Source organism: Notamacropus eugenii, chromosome 4, assembly GCF_028372415.1.
Source record: "Notamacropus eugenii isolate mMacEug1 chromosome 4, mMacEug1.pri_v2, whole genome shotgun sequence".
In the NCBI taxonomy this organism is placed as follows: Eukaryota; Metazoa; Chordata; class Mammalia; order Diprotodontia; family Macropodidae; genus Notamacropus; species Notamacropus eugenii.
Genome location: NC_092875.1, coordinates 288,890,816 through 288,912,634, shown reverse-complemented (window position 1 = coordinate 288,912,634; position 21,819 = coordinate 288,890,816). Strand labels below are relative to the sequence as shown.

General features: G+C 34.4%; 1 protein-coding gene across 5 annotated transcripts in view; it reads right to left on the bottom strand.

Annotated features, from left to right (window-relative positions):
- Window positions 1-21,819, bottom strand: part of C4H8orf34 (chromosome 4 C8orf34 homolog) — a 451,431-nt gene that overhangs the window by 278,306 nt on the left and 151,306 nt on the right. For all 5 annotated transcript variants that reach the window (XM_072604793.1, XM_072604790.1, XM_072604789.1 and 2 more), the window contains 2 exons: window positions 12,523-12,695; window positions 375-541 (listed from right to left, as the gene is read on the bottom strand). In XM_072604793.1, the coding sequence (XP_072460894.1) occupies window positions 375-541; window positions 12,523-12,695 (340 nt within the window). The remainder of the gene's footprint in view (window positions 1-374; window positions 542-12,522; window positions 12,696-21,819) is intronic.

Sequence of the window (21,819 nt, the reverse complement as noted above, 5' to 3'; positions counted from 1 at the left end):
ATTTATAGAAGAAAATAGGTTCCCAGAAGCCAACCAGAAAATGCTAATGGAACTTACTATAAAGAAGTTTGCATTTTCCTCTAATTTACACAGAATAAAACTTGATTTAAAAATAACCAGAGGCAAAGGTCGTAAGAAAGTAGACTGCATATACAAAGATTAAATTTGTTCTGATAAGTTCTTGATGTGTTTAAGAGGAAAGAAATAAGTGGTTTTAAGCCAAACTGACTTACAACTTTCAGTGAAAGACTGACAAATGTATGCGATGGTTTTTTAGCCCCGTTAAAAGCTAACTTTTAACATCATTTAGTTATGTCATTTTTTACAATACCAGAAAAAAGGAAGAAAGATGAATTATTAATTTTTAAAATTACCCAGCAATTCCATTGCATCATCTTCATTGTCAATATCTTCTTCTGTTACAGATGGTGTGGGGCTGTGGATGGATTCAAAAGAATCTTGGGATAACATTGCAGCTAGAAGCTTCTTATGTTGTTGTTGCTGCTGTTTTAATCCTTTACTCTTGGGTTCCATCTTTAAGCTGGGAGAAAATTTACATATAATTTATTTATCTAGAAAATAGATTTAAGATATAATTTAAGAAAAATCATAACTCGATTAAAAGATGTTACATCCAGTGTTTTGTAATACAAATTTACAGAAGTGTTTTTAAAAATGGTCAAATAAGTTTCCCATTGATAATGGAGAGACAACTTATTTCTTCATTTGAAAACAGTTCTCAGAACCCAGGTCATGATGATTACCTTCCAGAACTTTGTTAGTAATATAACAATGTATCCTATTTTTGGATATTTGTGTATTGTACCAGGTGGATATCCTGATGGATAAATATGGAGTACTTCTGGTATATAGAGTGGAAGTATAAGGCAACATCTCAAGGAAATACAAAAAAAATTTTGGGGCTGAAGAGGTTTAACTGCTTGTAGACAGATAAGAATTTATTAAGTACCTACTGCATGTAAGGTGTTTTGCTAAGCACTAGAAGTACAAAGAAAGTCATAAAAAAATGGTTCCTCATCTCAAGAAGCTCACAACCTAAAGGGGGAGAGAACATGCAAACTATGATCAAACAGGAGATAAACTACAAGGGTTTACAAGTGGTACAAAGGCAAGATCATCTCAGAGGAAAGGCACTAATAGGTTGCTGGAAGAGAGGTTGGATGGACAGAAGACAAGACTTCAAATGCCCCTTATACAGAAGGTGGGATCTGAGCTGAGTCTTTAAGGGAACTAGGAAGCTAGGAAGCAGAGGTAAGTAAGGAAGGATATCATTCCAGTCAAGGTGGGAAAACCATTGCAAAGGCATGGAGTCAAGAGATGTAATTTTGCTCAAGCACAAGGAACAAAAGCAGGGACATGGTTGTGTCATCAAAGGGTTTTAAAAGCTTAGTAAAGTAAAGGAACACTGCAAACGTAGGAAAGGTCAGTCTGTGAAAGTTTTAAAAAGCCAAATGGAGCATTTTATATATGATCCTGGACATTGCAGAGGGATGCTGGAGTTTATTGGGTAAGAGAACAACATAGCCAGACTGCACATTAGGAAAATCATTTTGGCAACTGAATGGAATTCTGACTAGAGTGGCAAAGACGTGGGGTGGGCAGACTAGTGAGAAGGCTCCTGCAGTAGTCCAGATACGAGATGATAAGGACCTTAACCAATGTACAGTTGATTAGCCTTGCTATTATTTAAGAGGTATTTTTGCTTGTTTTATAGATGGTCTTTTTTCAGGTTTCCTGGTTTGTCTTAGGATCAAGGTTGAACTTTTTTGGGCTAAACTGGATCTCACATGATATGACAGACACTATTAATAGGACCAGCAAAATCCTTTCATCTCTAGGATATGTGCTTAATTAATCACTGACTTAAGAAGCATGTTCCTTTTTTAATACTGTAAGATATCTATCCAACCTGTCCCTACCTAGAACTCCCTCACACGTACATATGTATGTATGATGATAGACTAGAAAACAATTTTCATATTATTAACAAGCATTTATTAAATGCTTATCACATGCTAGTGAGAGAAGTGATTATTAATAACATGATTTGGGGAGATCCAAAATTTCCCTTTTTTTATAGTCTTCATTTCAAAGTTCAGGCTCTTGAAGGACATTACTGATAAAGAGATTAAATTAGCTTTCCTCAATCTTTGTCAGATCCCATCTAACTTTCTACTCAAGGTTGGGTAAGAATATTGTTTAAATTGCCCAAGGCTAAATGACATAATCATAGTTCATTAGAATAGGTCCAGCGGAGAGGGGCTTGGGGGGTGGAGCGCCACAGCAGAACCAAGATGATGGAGTAGAAAGACCCATATACTCTAGCATTTCCCCCACAGCCCACAAAATACCTGTAAAAAATGGCTCTCAACAAATTCTAGAGCAACAGAAACCACAGAACAACAGAGTGAAAGAGGTTTCCAGCCAAGGGTAACCTTGAAGGCCAACAGGAAAGGTCTGTTTCACAGGACGCTGAGCAGAGTGGAGCCCAGACCTGGCCATACGGCACTGGGATGAACAAAACCTGAACAGACCTCCAGGGTAGAGTTCCCAGCAGGGGGGTGTTTCCCAGATTCCCTCAAATCACAAGCAACAAAGAAAGCTCCAAAGGTCAGTGTGGGAGGGCTTTCCCAGCTGGCACTGGCCCCAGGTGGTGGCAGAGGCAGCGGCAACAGCAGCAGCAGCAGTGGCCAACTGGTGGCTATAGTGACTGTGGAAGCAACCTGGGTCCATTTCTCAAGCAGCTCAGCTCAAAGCTTCTGGGGGAATTGAGCAACTTAGCTGAACCTCAGCCCTCAGTGGTGGCCCTGCTCCTCCCCAAAGCCCCTGGGGGAATTGAGCAGCTGATCTGAATCTCAGCCTTGAGCATGGTACTGGGGGGAGGAGGAGCACTAGGATCCTCCTCTTGACAAAGTATTCAGAAGTCAAGTAACTGGCTGGGAAAAGGCCCAAAAAGGGGGAAAAAATAAGACCATAGAAGGTTACTTTTTGGTGAACAGGTGTCTCCCTTCAATCCATTCAGATGAGGAAGAACAAGGCATACTGTGAGAAGAAGTCAAGGCTTCTGTCTCCAGTACCTCCAAAATGAATATGAAATGGGCCCAGGCCATAGAAGAGTTTGAAAAATGAGTCAACAGCTTGCTAAATGAGAACCAAAAAGTGATGAGGAAAATAACACCTTTAAAAATAGGCTAACTCAATTGGAAAAAGAGGTCCAAAAAGCCAAGAGGAGAAGGAGGCTTTAAAAAACAGAATTAGTCAAATGGAAAAGAAGGTTCAAAAGCTCACTGAAAAAAATAGTTCTTTAAAAGAAAGAGTGGAGTTCAGGGAAGCTAATGACTATGAGATAAACCAAGGAGTTAGAAAACAAAACCAAAAGATTGAAAAAATAGAAGATAATGTGAAACATCTCATTGGAAAAACAACTGACCTGGAAAATAGATCCAGGAGAAACAATTTAAAAATTATGGGACTACCTGAAAGCCATGATCAAAAAAAAGACCCTAGACATTATCTTTCATGAAATTAGCAAGGAAAATTGCCCTGATATTCTAGAATCAGAGGGTAAATCAAATATTGAAAGAATTCACTGATCACCTCCTGAAAGAGACCTGAAAAGAAAAACTCCTAGGAATGTTGTGGCCAAATTTCAGAGTTCCCAGGTCAAGAAGAAAATATTGCAAGGAGCTAGAAAGAAACAATTCAAGTATGATGGAAATACAATCAGAATAACACAGGACCTGGCAGCTTCTACATTAAGGGATTGAAGGGCTCAGAATAGAATATTTCAGAAGTCAAAGGAAGTGGGATTAAAACCAAGAATCACCTACCCAGCAAAACTGAGTATAATACTTCAAGGGAAAAAGTGGTCATTCAATGATATAGAAGATTTTCAAGCATTCATGATGAAAAGACCAGAACTGAAGAATCAAGAGAAGCATGAAAAGGTAAACAGGAAAGAGAAATCATAAAGGACTTTCTAAAGCTGAACTGTTTACATTCCTACATAGAAAGATAATGTTTGTAACTCTTGAGACTTTTCTCAGTATTTGGGTAGGTGGAGGGGTTATGCACGTGAGTGCACACGCGCGCCCCGCGCGAGCACACACACACACACATATATATATGTATATATATATATATATATATATATATATATATATATATATATATATATACATATACATATAGACAAAGAGTACAGGTTGAGTTGAGTCACAAGACATGATATCCATAAAAAAATAAAATAAAATTAAGGGATGAGAGAGGAAAATAGTGGGAGGAGAAAGGGAGAAATGGAATGGGGCAGGCTATCAGTCATGAAAGAGATAAGAAAAATCTTGTTCAATGGAGGAGAAAAGGGAAGAGGTGAAAGGGGAAAAATGAAGCTTACTCTCTTCACATTTGGCTTAAAGAAGGAATAACATGCTCACTAAATTTGGTATGAAAATCTATCTTATACTACAGGAAAGTAGGGGAGAAGGCAACAAGTGGGGTGAGGGGGATGATAGAAGGGAGGGCAAATGGGGGAATGAAGTAACTAGAAGTAAATACTTTTGGGGAGGGCCAAGGTCAAATGAGAGAATAGAAAAAAGAGGGGGACAGGGTAGGATGGAAGGCAATATAGTTAGTCTTACACAACATGACTATTATGGAAGTCTTTTGCAAAATGATACATAAATAGCCTGTATTGAATTGTTTGCCTTCTCAGTGGGGATGGGTGGGGAGGGAGGGTTGGAGAGAAGTTGGAATTCAAAGTATTAGAAATGAATGTTGAGAATTATTATTGCATATAACTGGGAAATAAGAAATACAAGTAATGGAGTACAGAAATTTATCTTGCCCTACAAGAAAAAAGAGAAGATGGGGATAAGGGAAGGGTGGGGTGTGATAGAAGGGAGGATACATTGAGGGAAAGGCTAATCATAATGCAAGGTATTATGGGGTGGGGGGAGGAGAGAGATGGGGAGAAAAATTGTAACTCAAAATTTTGTGGGAATGGATGTCTAAATCTAAAAATAAATAATATATATATATATATATATATACACACATATCTACATATATCTATATATCTTTATAAAGAAATACACATATGTACCTATATAAATTTCTTTTAAAGAAAGCAATAAACTTTTTTAGCCTAAAAAAAAGAATAGGTCCAGCCCTTTATTGCAATATATTCATTGTCTCTTATTACTTAACTAATCAGAGTTGATTGCTAGGAAAACCTTTATCCAAGGGCATATAACCTGTGAGTTTACTCCCATGATTGTCTTTGGCATCTGAAAGTGCCACTGACATCTTTTTATTAAAATGCTAGCACTATTAATAAAATGACTAATTAATTTTTAAATGTCACACTAGGAGTATATAATGAGTTTTTAATAAGTAAATAAAATGAATAAATAAAACTCTCTCTGTACATATATACATATGCGTGTATATACACAATAATATAATATATTATAATGCATGTATATTATATAAAACACACATACACATTTTTCTTCCCCCTGAGCAGCTAGGTGGCACAGCAAATAGAATGCTGGGCTTAGTGTCAGGAAGACTCATCTTCTTGAGTTCAAATCTGGCCTTAGACACTTTCAAGCTATGTGAGCCTGGACAAAGTCACTTAACCCAATTTACCTCAATTTCCTCATCTGTAAAATGAGCTAGAGGAGGAAATGGCAAAACACTTCAGTATCTTTTTCAGGAAAACCCCAACTGGGGTCATGAAGAGTCAGACATGATTGAAACAAGTGAACAGTAACCACATATATTTCAGTACTTAGCACAGTGCTTTGCATACAGTGATTAAGAAATTATTTTTATTCATTCTGAAAACCATTTTGTAGTGAATTATAGAAGATAGGTAATCAGTAATTATATGTAGACCTAATGAAATGTTTTTTCATGTAGCAATTTATTTATATATGAATGAAATCAAGTTCAATTTCTATTTCTAACAATTCATAGTAAAACTGAAATATATTTTTAAAGAGATTTTTTTGACAAAAGCAATACTTTACCTTTTTAGTAAGCTAACAGCAAGAAAGATCATATGTGAACTCAGAAATTTATTATAAATACATTAATCCATATATGATATTAATTCCCAAATCCAGCTTCAGATTCCATGTATATATTCCTTACCTTCCTCAAAATATACCTAGTTATCTATGAATATGTATATTATCATTGTTTAATTATTGAATTGTTGAATTAGCTTTCATTTTAAGAATTTTCTATCTTGAAAGGGACAAGGGGTATGTATGCATATATGTATATATACACATGTATTTGTGTATGAGTACGTACATATACATATATACACAAAACATTCTTAATCATAACTTTGAACCTACTATAATTCATTTTAATAATCTTATGATTATGATTTCAGAGAAATTTGGGAGCACATATAAGCTGATACAAAATGATGTGAGTAGATCCAGGATAGTAATAATGCTCTAAAGACAAACAGCTTTGAAAGATGTAAGATGGAAGGAAGGAAGGAAGGAAAAAGAGGAAGGAAGGAAGGAAGAAAGCAGAAGAAAAAAAGGAAGAAAGAAAAGACAAAAATCCTTAAGATTTTTTGATGAATGCAGTGATCAACTACGATTCCAAAGTGCTGATGATGTTTAATTTTACCCATTCCTTGAAAGGGAGGTGATGGATTCAAGATTTAGATGAGACATACATTTTTGGATATGGACAATTAATGTTTTCCTTTACTATACACATTTACTACAAGGATTTTCTTTTAACTTGGGGCGTGTGTGTGAGGGAGATAAAAAAAAATGTCTTAATTGAAAAAAACAAAATTCATTAGTTATAATTATTGCAAAACATAAGATAAAATGCAAATTCCTTAGACTGGTACTAAAGGCCCTTGACAAACTCAGTCCAACTTACATTCAACTTACATTCTCTATTTACACACTTTATATTCTGGCCAAACTAGATAATTAGCAGCCTACAATATCCCACATTCTTGTATTTTCTCAAGTATCTCTGTCCCACTCCTGTCACTCTCATAGAATGCACTCCCTACATTTCTCCCTTTATTTGCATCTTTTCCCAGATGAAACCTCCTTCATCATATCTTTGTTGATCCCCTAGGCTTAAAGTGATCTTACCCTCATCAAATTTTAATCTACATAACACAGGTTGGCAAATATTATATTATCATTCAAATGTTAACTGCTATTATTAATATTGTTGTTATTAACATGTGTGGATTATATTCTGCCATATTTCATGCTATTCTTGTATGTCTCTTTACCTTACTGGAGCACAAGATCAAGAATTTAGAACTTAGAAGGTCATTTCAGTCCAATTCTGTTATTTTACAGATGAAGAAAGGGCAAGATCTAGAGGGGTTCAGTGGAAGAGCTTGGATTTAAACCCAGGTCCTTTGATTCAATTTCACCACTGTACCAGAGATATTGCAGGCTTTGTCATTCAATTAGTCAGTAAGCATTTTGTGGTTGTTCAGTTGTTTCAGTCATGTCCAACTCCATGACTCCATTTAGGGTTTTCTTGGCAAAGATACTGGAGTGGTTTGCCAATTCCTTCTTCAGCTCATTTTATAGGTGAGAAAACTGAGGCAAATGGGGTTAAGTGACTTGCCCAGGGTCACACAGCTAGTGTGTTGGAGGTTAGATTTGAACTCAGGAAGATGAATCTTCCTGATATCAGGCCCAGCACTCTATGCACTGCACTAACTTGCCCTTATTAGTGCTACCTATATGCCAATCATTATGATAAGTTCTGAGCATTTAGAGAAAGGGGGGGAGAAGTCTTTGTCTTCAAGATCTGATTTTTTAATAGTGGAAGCAACACGGAAATAACTAGGAAAAATACAAGATATGTTCAAGGGAGATCAAAGGTAATCTCAAAGGGGAAAGGCCTAGCTAGTAAAAAGGCATGGTGAAGTATCTTGTAAAAAGAATAGCAGACACACCAGTACAGCTGGAATGTTGATTATTTGGAGAAGTGTAAGAAGAGTAGAAATGGAGAAAGGAGCAAGGAGGGAAAAAGTGATCTAAGAGCCAACAAGGGGGCTTGATCATTGATCTTGGAGATCCTAGACAGCCAGTGTACTTTATTGACAATAGGAAGACATGGTCAGACCTAGGCCTTAAAAAATTACATTGGCAGCTGAGTGGAGGATAGATTGAAGTGATGTGAGACTTGATTGATGATTGGAAACCTATTACAGTAGTCCAGGCAAAAGGTTATTAGGGGCTGAGCAGGAGTATGGTTGTCCGAGCAGAGAGAAGTGCACATGAGTGAAAGATGATCTATAGGAACAACAAAATTTGGCAAAGGACTGGATGTGAAGTGAGTTTAGTGAGGAGTCAAGCACGATATCGAAGTTCCAGGCCTGTGTTAATAAGAAGATGGTGGTACCAATGTATAACTGTAATAGAAAATGGCAACAATAAAAAAGGTAAGATTTGGGAAAAATAATTATGAATTTTTACTTGGTCAGGTTGCACTTGAGATGTTTCCAGGACATTGTGAGAAATCCAAAAGGCAGTTGGTAAAGCAGAACTGTAGCTCAGGAGAGAGATTAGGGCTGGATAGTTGGATCTAAGATCATATACATAGTAATAACAATTGAACCCATAAGAGCTGAAGAGATCTCCAAAGCAGATAGTATGTATGTTGCAAAGCCTTGAGGGAATACTGTTTTTCACGGTTGTCTATCACCTGTACCAAGCACAATTTCACTACTGAATAGATAACTAACCAGTATTTATTTAATTACATAGAATTATTAGTCTTTTGTAAGGGAAAACAAAATGTTTAATGGTGATTTGAGTGAAGCAGAGAAAGAGTGGGGAAAGATGGACCTGCCTATGTCATATGAACACTGCTCTTTATCAACCAATCTTTGGACCCGTGCCCCATGGCAATGGTATAAAACAGTTCTATAGAATATTTATATTATATTTAACAATAATCATTTGCTTTCTTAAAAAAAAATCCTCTTACTGACAAAACAAAATGGTGTCTACTTTCTATTGTCACCAATAGAGTGATCAAATGGTTTGCTCAGTCAGGCATACAGGAATATTTTTTTAACCTTTCTATCACAAAGACATAAACACAGTAAAGAATATATCATGTTACACGGGAATATTTTATTTCAATGACTCCTGAATATCCTATTTAGAGGCAAAGGTAAAAATTTTCAACTTGTCAGAAATGTCTCCAATAAGCATACTTGAAAGCAAATTCTTAGTACTTGAGAAAAAGATGCAGCTATTTGCATTGCTTAACTATAAAGAGAAGTATTTGACACATGTAATGTACAATGCCAAATATTTCAAGATTTCACAGTACCAATCAGCTATAAAGCTTTCCTTGCTTAATTCATGTAGCAGATTCATCATAAATTCATTTTATATTTTTGTCAGAAATGTTGTTCCAGAATCACTAAATAAGCCACTGATGGATTAGGGGTAGGAAATTGATTCAGTAATAACAATAATAACAATAAACCAGCTATACTGATTTATCTGCTATTTTTTCACAAGATACTTCTTGGTCTAGAGTCAGGAAGAACTGCGTTCCATTCCAACCTGATACAATTAAGAACTATGTGGCTTTGGCCAAGTCATTTAATCTCTGTTTGCCTCAGTTCCCTTATCTAAAAATTGGTAAAATGGTAATTGTAAAGCACTTAGTATAGTTCTTGGCATCTAGTAAGCACTATACAAATGCTAGAGCTATGAGGATGAGGATGAGGATGATGTCTCTGCGACAGTAAGTATGCATAATCTACACACACATACAAATAGGCACTCGTAGCCATGCCCAAGTAAGCAGTCACCATCAGGAAATTGCATTCAGAACCACTGCCTAGTTATAGATAAGTTAATTATCTTTCTTCTTGCCTCATATGACTCCTGTTGATTTTAATGAACATCAAGCAATCTGTTGGGAAAGGAGATCAGACTTCTATGTCATCTTTAAATTTAAGTTTCTCATTTGTAACCACTTCCACTTCTAAATTGTATATGCACAAACTCATTACAACACTAATGTAATATAGAAAGTCAATTCATCATTTCTATAGTATTTTGGGAGATTATTCACGTTTTAATGAGGTGATTACAGAAGCTTCATTACACTTTCAAGACTTGACAAGCCTATTTAACACTTCCTGCTAGAACTTATTAAGCAATTCTAGGAAATCTATTACCCTGAGCTATTGCAAAGTCTAATTAAACTATTCAGATTAAACTTATATTAAAGGCATCTTTATTTATTAACATTGAAGATGTGAGTGCTCATTTTTAAAATTAAAAGCACAACTAAGTTCTACACAGGTACAATGTGTAGTACATAGCCTATGATCCTGAAACTATTCAGTGACACCTGATCCAGTTTGGACAGCATTCTGCATTCTGTACCATAAGCATATGAAATGTCATATAAGCAACCAGAGAACTAGGAGGAACTTTATTGATTATGTGATCAAACATTCTAATATTACAAATGAGAAAACAGGTTCTGAGCATTTAAGGGACTTGCCCATGGTTACGCATCTGATTAATGGCTGAGCTACACCTTGATATGTATAAATTTGGATTAGAATACTTGAGGGAAAAAATTTAAAAATAAGAACTTCAAACAACTCTTCAGGGTCAAGGCTGTCTAGCTATAAACTGCTAGTCTAGGTTGTCTGAAAGTTTTCCCCTTTTCTGGAGAAGAATCTAAAGGTGGGGTTGATGGTATGCTTGGCATAGTTATCACCATGGTGAGGAAAGAAACACAGGCATGGAAATGGTTTCAGTAAGTGGATTAGATTAATGAGATGACCATATTCAAAGTACCAAGATATATTCATTCTTTATTTAATACTACAAAGTTAATATCTGTCAGTATATAAAATTAAAAGGCTGGTCTATTTCACAAGTCAGGTATTAAAGATAAAAATACCCTTGTTGACAGCTGGAATTGATCTGACATTTCATAAAAGGAGGGCAAATGGATTTTTAAAAATGATTTTCTTCTATTCCACACAAGTCACTTCAACTTTTTAAATAATGTAAAAGTCATTTTTCATGGAAAGGGGATCCATTTTTTTATGACTGAAGTACATTAATGAGCAGTCTGAAAATTTTTCACCTCCATTCAAGTGATAAGTAAGAGAAAAGAATTACCAAAAGCTGTTTCACTCTAGTGAATACAATTCTCTCCTTGAGAAAGGATAGTTATTGGTTCCAAACTTCTAAATTTGACATGGGGAAAAAACAGAAGAAAAATGGGAGAACTAAGCATGAAAAGAACTTGTTTATGTTAGCAAGTGAAGCAACTTTCTAGTGAGAAATTTACTTAGTCCACATCAAATCTTTGTTTGACTATCTAAAGTAAATGGGATAAGTAGAAATTTTGAATTTTTCAAACCTGTAATAGTTAAAAACATATTTAAAGTAAGTTTAAAAAATCCCTAGTGTTACAGAACATGTAAATAAGATATATACATGTACATCATGCTGCTGCTGCTGCTACTGCTACTACTACTACTACTACTACTACTACTACTATTACTACTACTACTACTACTACTACTACTACTACTTCCCACTCTCTAACTCAGCCATCCCCTTTTCATTCACTCTGCTATGCACTTACTCCTACTGCCTCCTCCTCCCTACTCCCGACCCCCACCATGCACTTGGCTCTTTCTGTTCTGGCAACAATAATCCAATCCATATTATCATTGCTTCTGGAGAAAGTGTAATACTTGACTCCTCTATGTCTCCACTCACCAACATTCCTACTTCCTAAATTACTATTCTCTAACCAGGACTAATTTATACATATTATTTCTCCTTGTGGGAATGTCATATCTTGAGGGCAGAGAGTATCTTGCTTTTATATGTTTCCTCAGAAATCAGTACACAGTGTTTAGAACATAGTAAGTGTTTCATAAATGCTTTCATTCATTCAACAAGCGTTCTGGTCTGGGCTGGGCACTATAACATCTCACATTTACATGGTGCTTCACAGTTTATAAAGCATACATGTCAAAGTCCGATGATGCCATTGAGGTTTAAAGCCAGAGCACCAATTTATTTACCTCATCCAATCCTTTCCTCTCCATCTCTTTCACCCCTTATAATTATAGGGGTTTTCCTTTACTTAGCTATCAAATGATAGCTCTTCATTAATTTATCACAACCAAGAAAAGTTTTAATAGTTCAGTTCTGTTAGACAATAACAACATATTCATTGAAAGTTTATTCTACATTTTATTCATTTCTCTTAGAATGCTGAGGTTTTTATTTTCATATCTGAAGGGGGAATCAAGTTTATTAATAACAAATTCTATAATAATGAGATAGGGCAATATTTGAAGTACATTGAGGATAATGTAAATCAACTTGGATTATAGCAATGAATTAGGTCACCAGGCGTAGACAAACAAGCTCATTTACTGAAGATAGTAATCATCATGCTGGAGATGCCCAATCTTACCTTCCTGCGGGGCTAGTAGTGCTGTCTTCACTTCCCCACTGCTCATTTTTACTTCTGGGAATTGGAGGTTGCAACATTTCAGCAGCAAGAGGATCAGCATCATTTTCTTCCCGACCAACCCATTCTCCAATCACCCGAGGTCTCAGAAGAGTTGAGTTAAAAGCCATTGTATCCTGAATAAGAAAAAAATCAGTCATTCCAAATTGCTAACTCATATATGAAAAAAGGTGGGAAATGCTGCTCTATCTATGTAACTACCTATACACAATGACACCTTCTCCTTTCCCACCAGAAATTTAATTATAGCTGAAAAATTATCCATTTATTTCTGTATTATTTTATGCTAAATACTAAAAGTCATGTAATGTGAGGAATGCTGAAATAATAAATTTGTGTTTATAATACTAATAATACAATAACATAACACTGAAGTTATTTATGATTTTGAAATACTGCATTTTATAACCAAAGTCACATATAATATCTTAGTAGAACTTTAGACAGATATCACAAATTAGTCAAGGATATGGACCCAAAAATTAAACAAGGAGAGGGTAGCCTGGATTCCCTTTATGAAACTGAAAAGCTCCTTGTATCATTCCCCAACTTCTCTCCAAAACAAAAGACCACCTATTCAATACTAATATTCTAACAGTGCAGTTGTATGACTAGGAGCCAGGGAACAATAGTCTCTGAAGAATTATAACTGAATATCGCTCAGAGAGCAGTACAGAGGATGAGAACAGGCTGCAACCCATAAACAAGGAACTATAAAGAAGAAAGAGCATAAAGAAAGCATGACAGCAAAGAAATATATCATGAAGAAGACTGTGGATTGATACTGAAGTGAGAACAAAACATAAGTAATAGACAACCGGTGTGGTACATGGATGTCTTCATGATGCAAAAACTAGTAAATCCTTCTGATCAGTAGGTATGGACTTTATGGTAAACTTACTGGAGGGTATGAGACCAACACAGGTTGGGCAGTGATTTGCACCACTGGTGGGACCATCCATACTGACGATATCAAGTATTCCTTCCCTTGTTTGAATATTATGGGGGAAATATAAAACAAACTGCATGTTTTAAATTTTAAATGATATTCTGAGGTAGATAAATTCTAGGTGGAAAATTTCAATCACAGAATGTGAGTATGAATTCAGAAACAATTAATCTCACTGAACTTCTTTCAGCTACATTCCCAAGTGAACAGCAAAAATTAATGCAGCACTATAGCATTTGGCTGTAAAATCATGTAGTCAATTAACTGTTTTGAAATCCATCTATGGTGATATTTATCCTCTACCATCTAATTATGGAATACAAGCATAGTCAGAATAAATTAAAGCTTACTAAAAATGCTAAGGACAACAAAAAATTTTTAAAGATATGTTCACAAAAAAAGAACAAGAAGGTGAAAACTCATTGAGGCAGATGGTGGCATATTAATGGGAAGCAAAACTGCACAACTCTTTGTTTCTATCTTCTCCATAAAAATGGAATGTTCTTCAGAATGAAAAGTCTAGAAAACATATGGTTAGGAAGAAACTGAAACCTAGGATTAATGTCGAGCTCTAAGTAAATTCCAAACTACCGGTTTAGATAAATGTCATTCAAAAGTGCTGAAAATACTAACGATATCACTAATAGGAAAAGTAAATAATGGGAGAAGGTATCTGAAAAATGCAGTCAAGCAAATATTCTCTAGATTATTTTTTAAAAAGGGTAAACTAGATCCTTAACTAGTAGTTACTCTCTAGAAAAGTTTTAGAATAGATTATTAAATATTTGATTTATGAACATTGATAGTTAGTTAGGATATGGCAATCACCAGGAGCCTTTGCATACTAATTAGAACAACTCTAAAGAAACCAATGTTATTTTCTTGTCTTTTTTTATTAGACCTAGAGATGAGAGAAATTTTAGCAATGGAATATGTATGATTTCTACCAAGGCACTGGATGCAGTCTCTGACAAGAGATTTGTGGACACATTGAAGAGATATAAGCTGTATAAAAATATAGTTAGGTGGAGTCATAATGAGTCACATGACTACACCAAAAGTATATTGAATCAATACTCCATATTGTTTGGAACTAGGGAGTAGAGCTTTGTTCTGCATTGTTTTTAAGTTTAGTTGGTAGTAGAATATCAATTGAAAAATAAGTTATAAAGATGGCAAAGTAGAGGAGACACTTACAGTGGAGATCTTCTAACATTTTCCTCCAAATAATTTAAAATAATGCCTTAAATATAATTCTGGAGTGGTAAGGCCAACAATAGGTAAGAATGAGATATTTTTCCAGCCCAAGACAACCTAGAAGGTGCAATGTTAAGGTAATTTGAAGGTCTTCCCTGCCCTTTACTAGGCCCATGTGACTTGCTTTAAGCTTTGACCCAGCCCACAGTCTAAGTCACAGGGAGCCATGGAGGAATAGGAGAGGTACAGCAGAGACAGAGTGAGATGCAGCTGAGAAAGAGGCAGCAGGCAGAGCAGAACAGAGCAGAGCGGCTAGCCTGGTTGAGAGAGGGGCATTTTGCCTAAGGGAGCTTGTTTGTGGGGAGGCCTGATGGAAGGAAGACTAAGGGATGGCAGTCCTCATTCTATTGGTTATGTGTACAAACTTCCTTGCTACCATGGTGGAAGTAGCTTTCTAGTATAGAAAGTTTATAATTTATGAATTTACCCTGGAAATATGCATGCACATCCATGGCAGCTGCTGTGGGTATTGTACTGGTGCTACAGAAGGTGAGAAGGATAGGTCTGTGGTAGCTGGGTGGGAACTGGCTAGGAGCACAGGTGGCAGCAACATCAGCTACGTGCCTTGCTTGTGGCAGTAACAGGAGCACTAGTTTCAAAAGCTCAGTCTAGCTATGGTAAGGGGATCTGACAAATGATAAAAAGAAGTGATAGAGAACTCCTGTGCTAATACTGGATAAGACTAGGCACTCTTTCGCAACTCCATTGCCTATACTCATTTCTGAGTTACACTTCTAGAATGGAAAAGAATACTTGTAGTCAAGGGAGCAGGGGTCCCAAGGAGAAGTAGCATTTCTGGTCTCAAGGGATAAGAAGTGTTTCTCAATAGGGACCAGAATGCAGACCAGATCAATCACTACACCTCTTGAAAACTTTGAAGAACCACCTTGAAAAGCATGAAAAACTCCTGATACTCCAGAACTACTTCTTAAAATATCAGTGTAAAAAATTCTATAGATTGAGTTAGTACTCCTCATTTCACTCTGCAACATAGCCTAATTTTAACATAAATTTTAAGTCAAGAAATATGCTTGGAAAATGAGCAAACATCAATAACAAAAAAATAATGTGGCCATAAAAAGCTACTATGGTGACAGGGAAGAGCAAAATACAAACTCAGAATACAATAATGTCAAAACAACTATAAGAAAAACCTGAAAGAAAAAAAAAACTGAAATGGATTCAAGCTCAACAAGGATTGCTAGAAGAGTTAAAACAATTTAAAAATCAAGTAATAGTGATAAATTAGGAAGAGAAATGAGATCAGTTCAAAAAAATTATGAAAAGACAAATAACAAAGCTTGGAAAAAGAGGCAGAAAAATATTGAAGAAAATAAGAATTTAAAAACAGAATTAGCCAAATGGTAAAAGAGGTATAAAACTTCACCCAAGAAAATAACTCCTTAAAAAGCAGAATTTTTGTGATGGAAAAAGAGGAACAAGAACTCATTGAAAAAAATTCTTTACAATTATAATTAGGCAAGTGGAAGCTAAAAATGACTTCACAAGGCATCAAGAAACAATAAAATGAAGTCAAAAGAATGAAAAGAAAATAGAAGAAAAAGTGAAAAACCTAATAGAAAAAAAAGACTGAATAGATCAAGGAGAGAAAATTAAACAATTATTGGATTATCTAAAAGCCACCTTAAAAGAAAGAAGCTAGACTTAAAATATAAAGAAATTATAATGGAAGACTGTCCTGATACCCTACAACAAAAGGGTAAAATAGAAACTGAAAGGATAACTTGATCACCTCCTGAAAGAGCTCCCAAAATGAAAATTCAAAGGAATATTACAGTCAAATTCCAGAGCCTCCAGGTCAAAGAGAAAATACTTAAAGCAGCCCAAAGAAACCGTTCAAATATCATGGGGTTCACACAAGTCAGGAGCACATAAGATTTAGTAACCACCATGTTAAAATTGCAGAGAGCATAGAATAAGATATTCCAGAAGGCAAAAGAATAAGGATTACAACCAAGGATAACCTAAGAGCAAAACTGAGCATAATTCTTTGGAGTTAAAAATGAATATTTAATGATAGAGGACTTTTAATCATTTCTTATGAAAAGACCAGAGCAGAAGAGAAAATGGGACTTTCAAACACAAGACTCAAAAGAAGCGTAAAAAAGGTGAACACAAAAGAGAAGTCATAAAGAATTAAATAAAGGTAAACTGGTTATATTCCTATATGGGAAGATAGCACATGTAACTCCTAGGAACTTAATCAATATTAGTCAGTTAGGAGTCTACATAGACAGAGGAGATAGGAGTCTACATAGATAGAGGAGATGGGAGCAAATCAATTATGTTGGGATGATCTTTAAAAAATGGATGGATAAGAAGGATTCACTGAGGGAAAATAGAAGGGAGGGAATGAATAGGAAAAATGTTCTTACATAAAAGAGGCATACAAAGAAAAGATTTTACAGTGGAGGGGAAAATGGTGGGGGTGGGGGTGGGGGATGGTCAATGCTTGAACTTCAATTTTATATGAATTGGTCCAAAGAAGGAAATGTGTGTGTGTATGTGTGTGTGCATATGTGTATAATACACACATACATATACACATATATGCAAACACACACATATATACATATATGAGTATATTCACAATTGAATATTGAAATACATAAATATCTATCCTTTTCAGTGCATAATGCGATAAAAATAAGATTCAATGAAGGGCTATGGAACTCCTGTGGTAACAGGGAAGATCAAGACAAATTCAGAGAAAAGGCAGTCAAAACAATTACAGTCAAAGCTTCAAAGAAAAAATGTCCAAGTGGCTTTGAAGCACAGATAAAAAATTAATTGGAAAGTATGTAACATAATTCTAAAAACTGAATGAGCCAAAGAACAAATCATAGAAATAATCAATAAATTCATTAAAGAGAACGACAACAGTGAGACAACATAAGAAAATTTGTGAGGTGCAGCTAAAATAATACAATAAAAGAGAGAAAAAAGAATGTAGAAAAAGAACAAAACCAAAAATCCCCAATCAAACATCAAAATGGAAATTTTGAAAATGAAAGAGAGAGCATAGGCCAATATCTTATACAATTTACTAAGATATGAATCTTAGTGAATCAAAATGGATACATGACCTAGACATAAAGAGAGATATTACAGCAAAATCTGAAGAATGTAAAATATATTACCTATTAAACTTGTCGATAGGTGAATAATTAATGAAATAATAAGAGAGCAGCGTGACATATAAAATGGATAATTTCAATTACAAGGTTTTTTGTACAAATAAAACAAATGTAGCCAAAATCAGAAGAAAAGCAGGAAATTGGGGGGAAAACTTTTATAGACAGATTCTCAGATAAAGTTCTCATATCTCAAATTATATACACATGTATATGTGAACTTTGTCAAATCTATAAGAATATACAAGTCATTTCCCATTGATAAATGGTCAAAGGGTATGAACAGGCAGTTTTCCAATGAAAAAATCAAAACTCTTTATAGTTATATGAAAAATTGCTCTAGATCATTACTGTTTAGAGAAATGCAAATTGAAAGAAGCTTGAGATATCATTTTACACCTATTAGTTCGGTTAAAATGATTGAAGGGGAAAGTGACAAGTGATGGAGAGAATGGAAAAATTGGTACACTAATTCACTGTTGATGGAACTGTAAACTGATCCAACCATTTTGGAGAACAATCTGGAATTATGTCCAAAGATTTATTAAACTGTCTATACCCTTTAACTCAGCAATACCAGTACTAGGTCTATTTCCCTAGATGATTAGGAAAAAAGGAAAGAAAAAAGCCTATATGTTCTAAAATATTTGTAGTAGCTCTCTTTGCGGTGGAAAAGACTGGAAATTATTATGGGAATGTCTGTCAACTAGGGAATGGCTGAAGTTGTTGTATGTGATCATGATTGAATACTATTGTGCTATAAGACATGATAAGCTCAATGATCTTAGAAAAAATAGACTTGAATGAAATAATGAAGGGTAAAATAAGCAGAACCAAGAGAATGCATACAGTAATAATATTTTTTAAGAATGACATTGACTAAGTCATTTTGATTATTGCAAATACCCAAAATTATCTTCAAAGGACATATGAAGGAAGACACTATATGCATCCAGAGAAAGAACTGATAAATATTAGTATGTATAGAATGGTATTATACACATACACATGTCCACACACACAAACATTTCTAGGGTGGAGTGGAGGGAGGAAAAAAAGCAAAAAAAAAAAAAAAGAGAGAGAGAGAAAATTACATTATAACTTTATTATATATTTAAAAGAAATAAGAAATTGTACATAATAGATTTACAGTTTCATGGATGATCATCTTTTCTTTTTCCTATTCTACTATATTATGGAAATGTTGATTTTATTTCCTAAGTTCAGAACAAAATAAATTTTTAAAAATCAAAGAGAGATTAATAAAATTGAAGGTGAAAAACTAATAAATAAAACCAATTGGTTTATAAAAAATAGAGATAAACCACTGGTTAATTTGATTTTTTAAAAAAACAAAGAAAACCAAATTACCCACAACAAAGAAAAGATAAATGGATCACCAATAAAGGTGAAATTAAAGCAATTATTAGGAGTTATTTTACCCAATTATAAGTCAGTAAAATTGACAATCTAAGAAAAATGCATGAATAATTTACAAAACAAATAAACTGCCCAAATGAACAGAAGAAAAAAATTGAATACTTAAATAACACTAGAATAGAAAAGGAAATTGAACAAGCCATAAATCAAATCAATAAGTAAAAACATCCAGCACTAAATGAGTTTACAAATAAAAACATTTAAGGAATACCCAATTCCAATGCTATATATATATATATATATATATATATATAGTATTCGAAAAAAATAGGCACAGAAGTAGTCATACCAAATGTCTTTTATGATTCAAATATGCTTTTAATTTCTAAGCCAGAGAAAACAAAAACAGAGAAAGAAAACTGTAGACCAATTTTCTTAAAGATAATTGATGCAAAATTTTAAAATAAAATAGTAGAAAGGAGATTACTGCAATATATCACCAAGGGGATATACAGTGACAAGGTAAGGTTTTTACCAGGAATGCAGGGCTGGTTCAGTATTAGGAAAACTATTAGCACAGTTGTCCATATCAATAGACATAGAAAAATCCTTTGCCAAAATACAACACCCATTCCTATTAAAAATTTACAAAGCATAGGAATAAATGGAGTGATACTGCACTAGGAAAACTAGTTATAGTAATAAAGAAGAAAAAGAAATTGAAAGAATAAAAATAAGCAATGAAGAACAAAACTATCTCTGATTGGAGATAATATGATGCTATATTTAGAGAAATCAAGAGAATTAATGAAAAATCTAGTTTAAAAAAATGAACAACTTTGGAAAAGTGGATTATATAAAATAATCTCATTGAAATCATCCATATTGTTTTTATGCTATCAGCAAAACCCAGCAGTAAGATGGAAAGAGAAATTTTATCTAAAATATCTTCAGACAATATAAAATATTGGGATTTCTACCTGCCAAGGTAAGGCCAGGGACTATATAAGCACATGCAAAACATTTTCACACAAATAAAGACAGATCTAAACAAATGGAGAAATATTAATTGTTCATAGGTAGCCTGAGCCAATATTTTTAAAATGACAATTCTATTAAATTAATTTATTTAATCCATTGCCATACCAATTTAAAACCTAAAAAAAGCTTATTTTATGGAGTTAGAAAAAATAATAACAAATTTCAAGTGGAAAAAGAAAAACATCAAGCATATCAAAGGATTCAGTGAAAAAAATATATAAAGGAACATGGCCTAACAGAACCATATTTCAAACTATATTACAAATTAGTAATCACCAAAGCACTCTGGTACTAGCTAAGAAAAAGAGTGGTGGATCAGTGGAATAGATTAGGTAAACAAATCATAGTGGTAATTGACCATCGTAATTTAGTTTTTGATAAACCCAAAGATCCCAGATATGGGGACAAGAACTTTCCATTAGTAAAAACTGCTGGGAAAACTGGAATTAATTTTGGCAGAAATTAGGCATAGATCAAAATGTCACACTGTATAACAAAATGAGGTCAAAATGGGTAAATTCTTTAAACATAAAGGGTGATGTCTTAAAAAACAAATTAGAGGAATATGGAAAAATGTTCCTATTACATATATGGATAAGGGAAGATTTTATGAATAAGGAAGAAATAGGATAATGGAAATGATATTGAATAATTTTGATTACATGAAGTTAAAAAGTTTTTGCACACACAAAACCAATGCAGCCAAAATTAGAAGGCAAGAAACTAGGGAAATTTTGCTGCAAGTTTCTCGCCTCATTTCTCAAATATATTAGGGAACTGAGTCTACTTGTATTTAAAAAAGAGGCATTCTTCAACTGACAGATGGTCAAAGGACATGACCAGGCTGTTTTCTGAAGAAGAAATCAGTTATTAATAGTGACAAGGAAAAACTGCTCTAAATAACTCTTGATTAAATAAATTTAAAGAAAGATTAAAGAAGTTAAAACAACCCAAAGTTACGACCTCATACCTGTCAGATTGGCTAATGTGTTAGAAAAAGAAAATGACAAAGGCTGGAGGGGATGTGGAAAAATAAGGACACTAATGTGCAAGTGTGAACTGGTCCAACAATTTGGAACTATGCCCAAAAGACTGTCAAACTGTGCATAACCTTTGACCCAGAAATATCACTACTAGATCTACATTTTAAAAAATTAAAGAAAAGACAAAAGAACCTATATAGACAAAAATATTTATACGAGCTCGTTGTCTTGGCAAATAATTGGAAATTGAAGGGATACCTATCAGTTGGGGAATGCCTAAACAAGCTGTGGCATATGATTATGACAGAATACTATTGTGCTATCAGAAATGATGAGCAGGATGGCTTCAGAAAAACCTGAAAAGGTTTTTATGATTTGATGTAAAGTGAAGTGACTACAACTAACTAAGAGGACGTTGCACGCAGGAACAGCAAAATTATAAGGATGATCAACTGTGAAGCACTTAGCTGCTTGA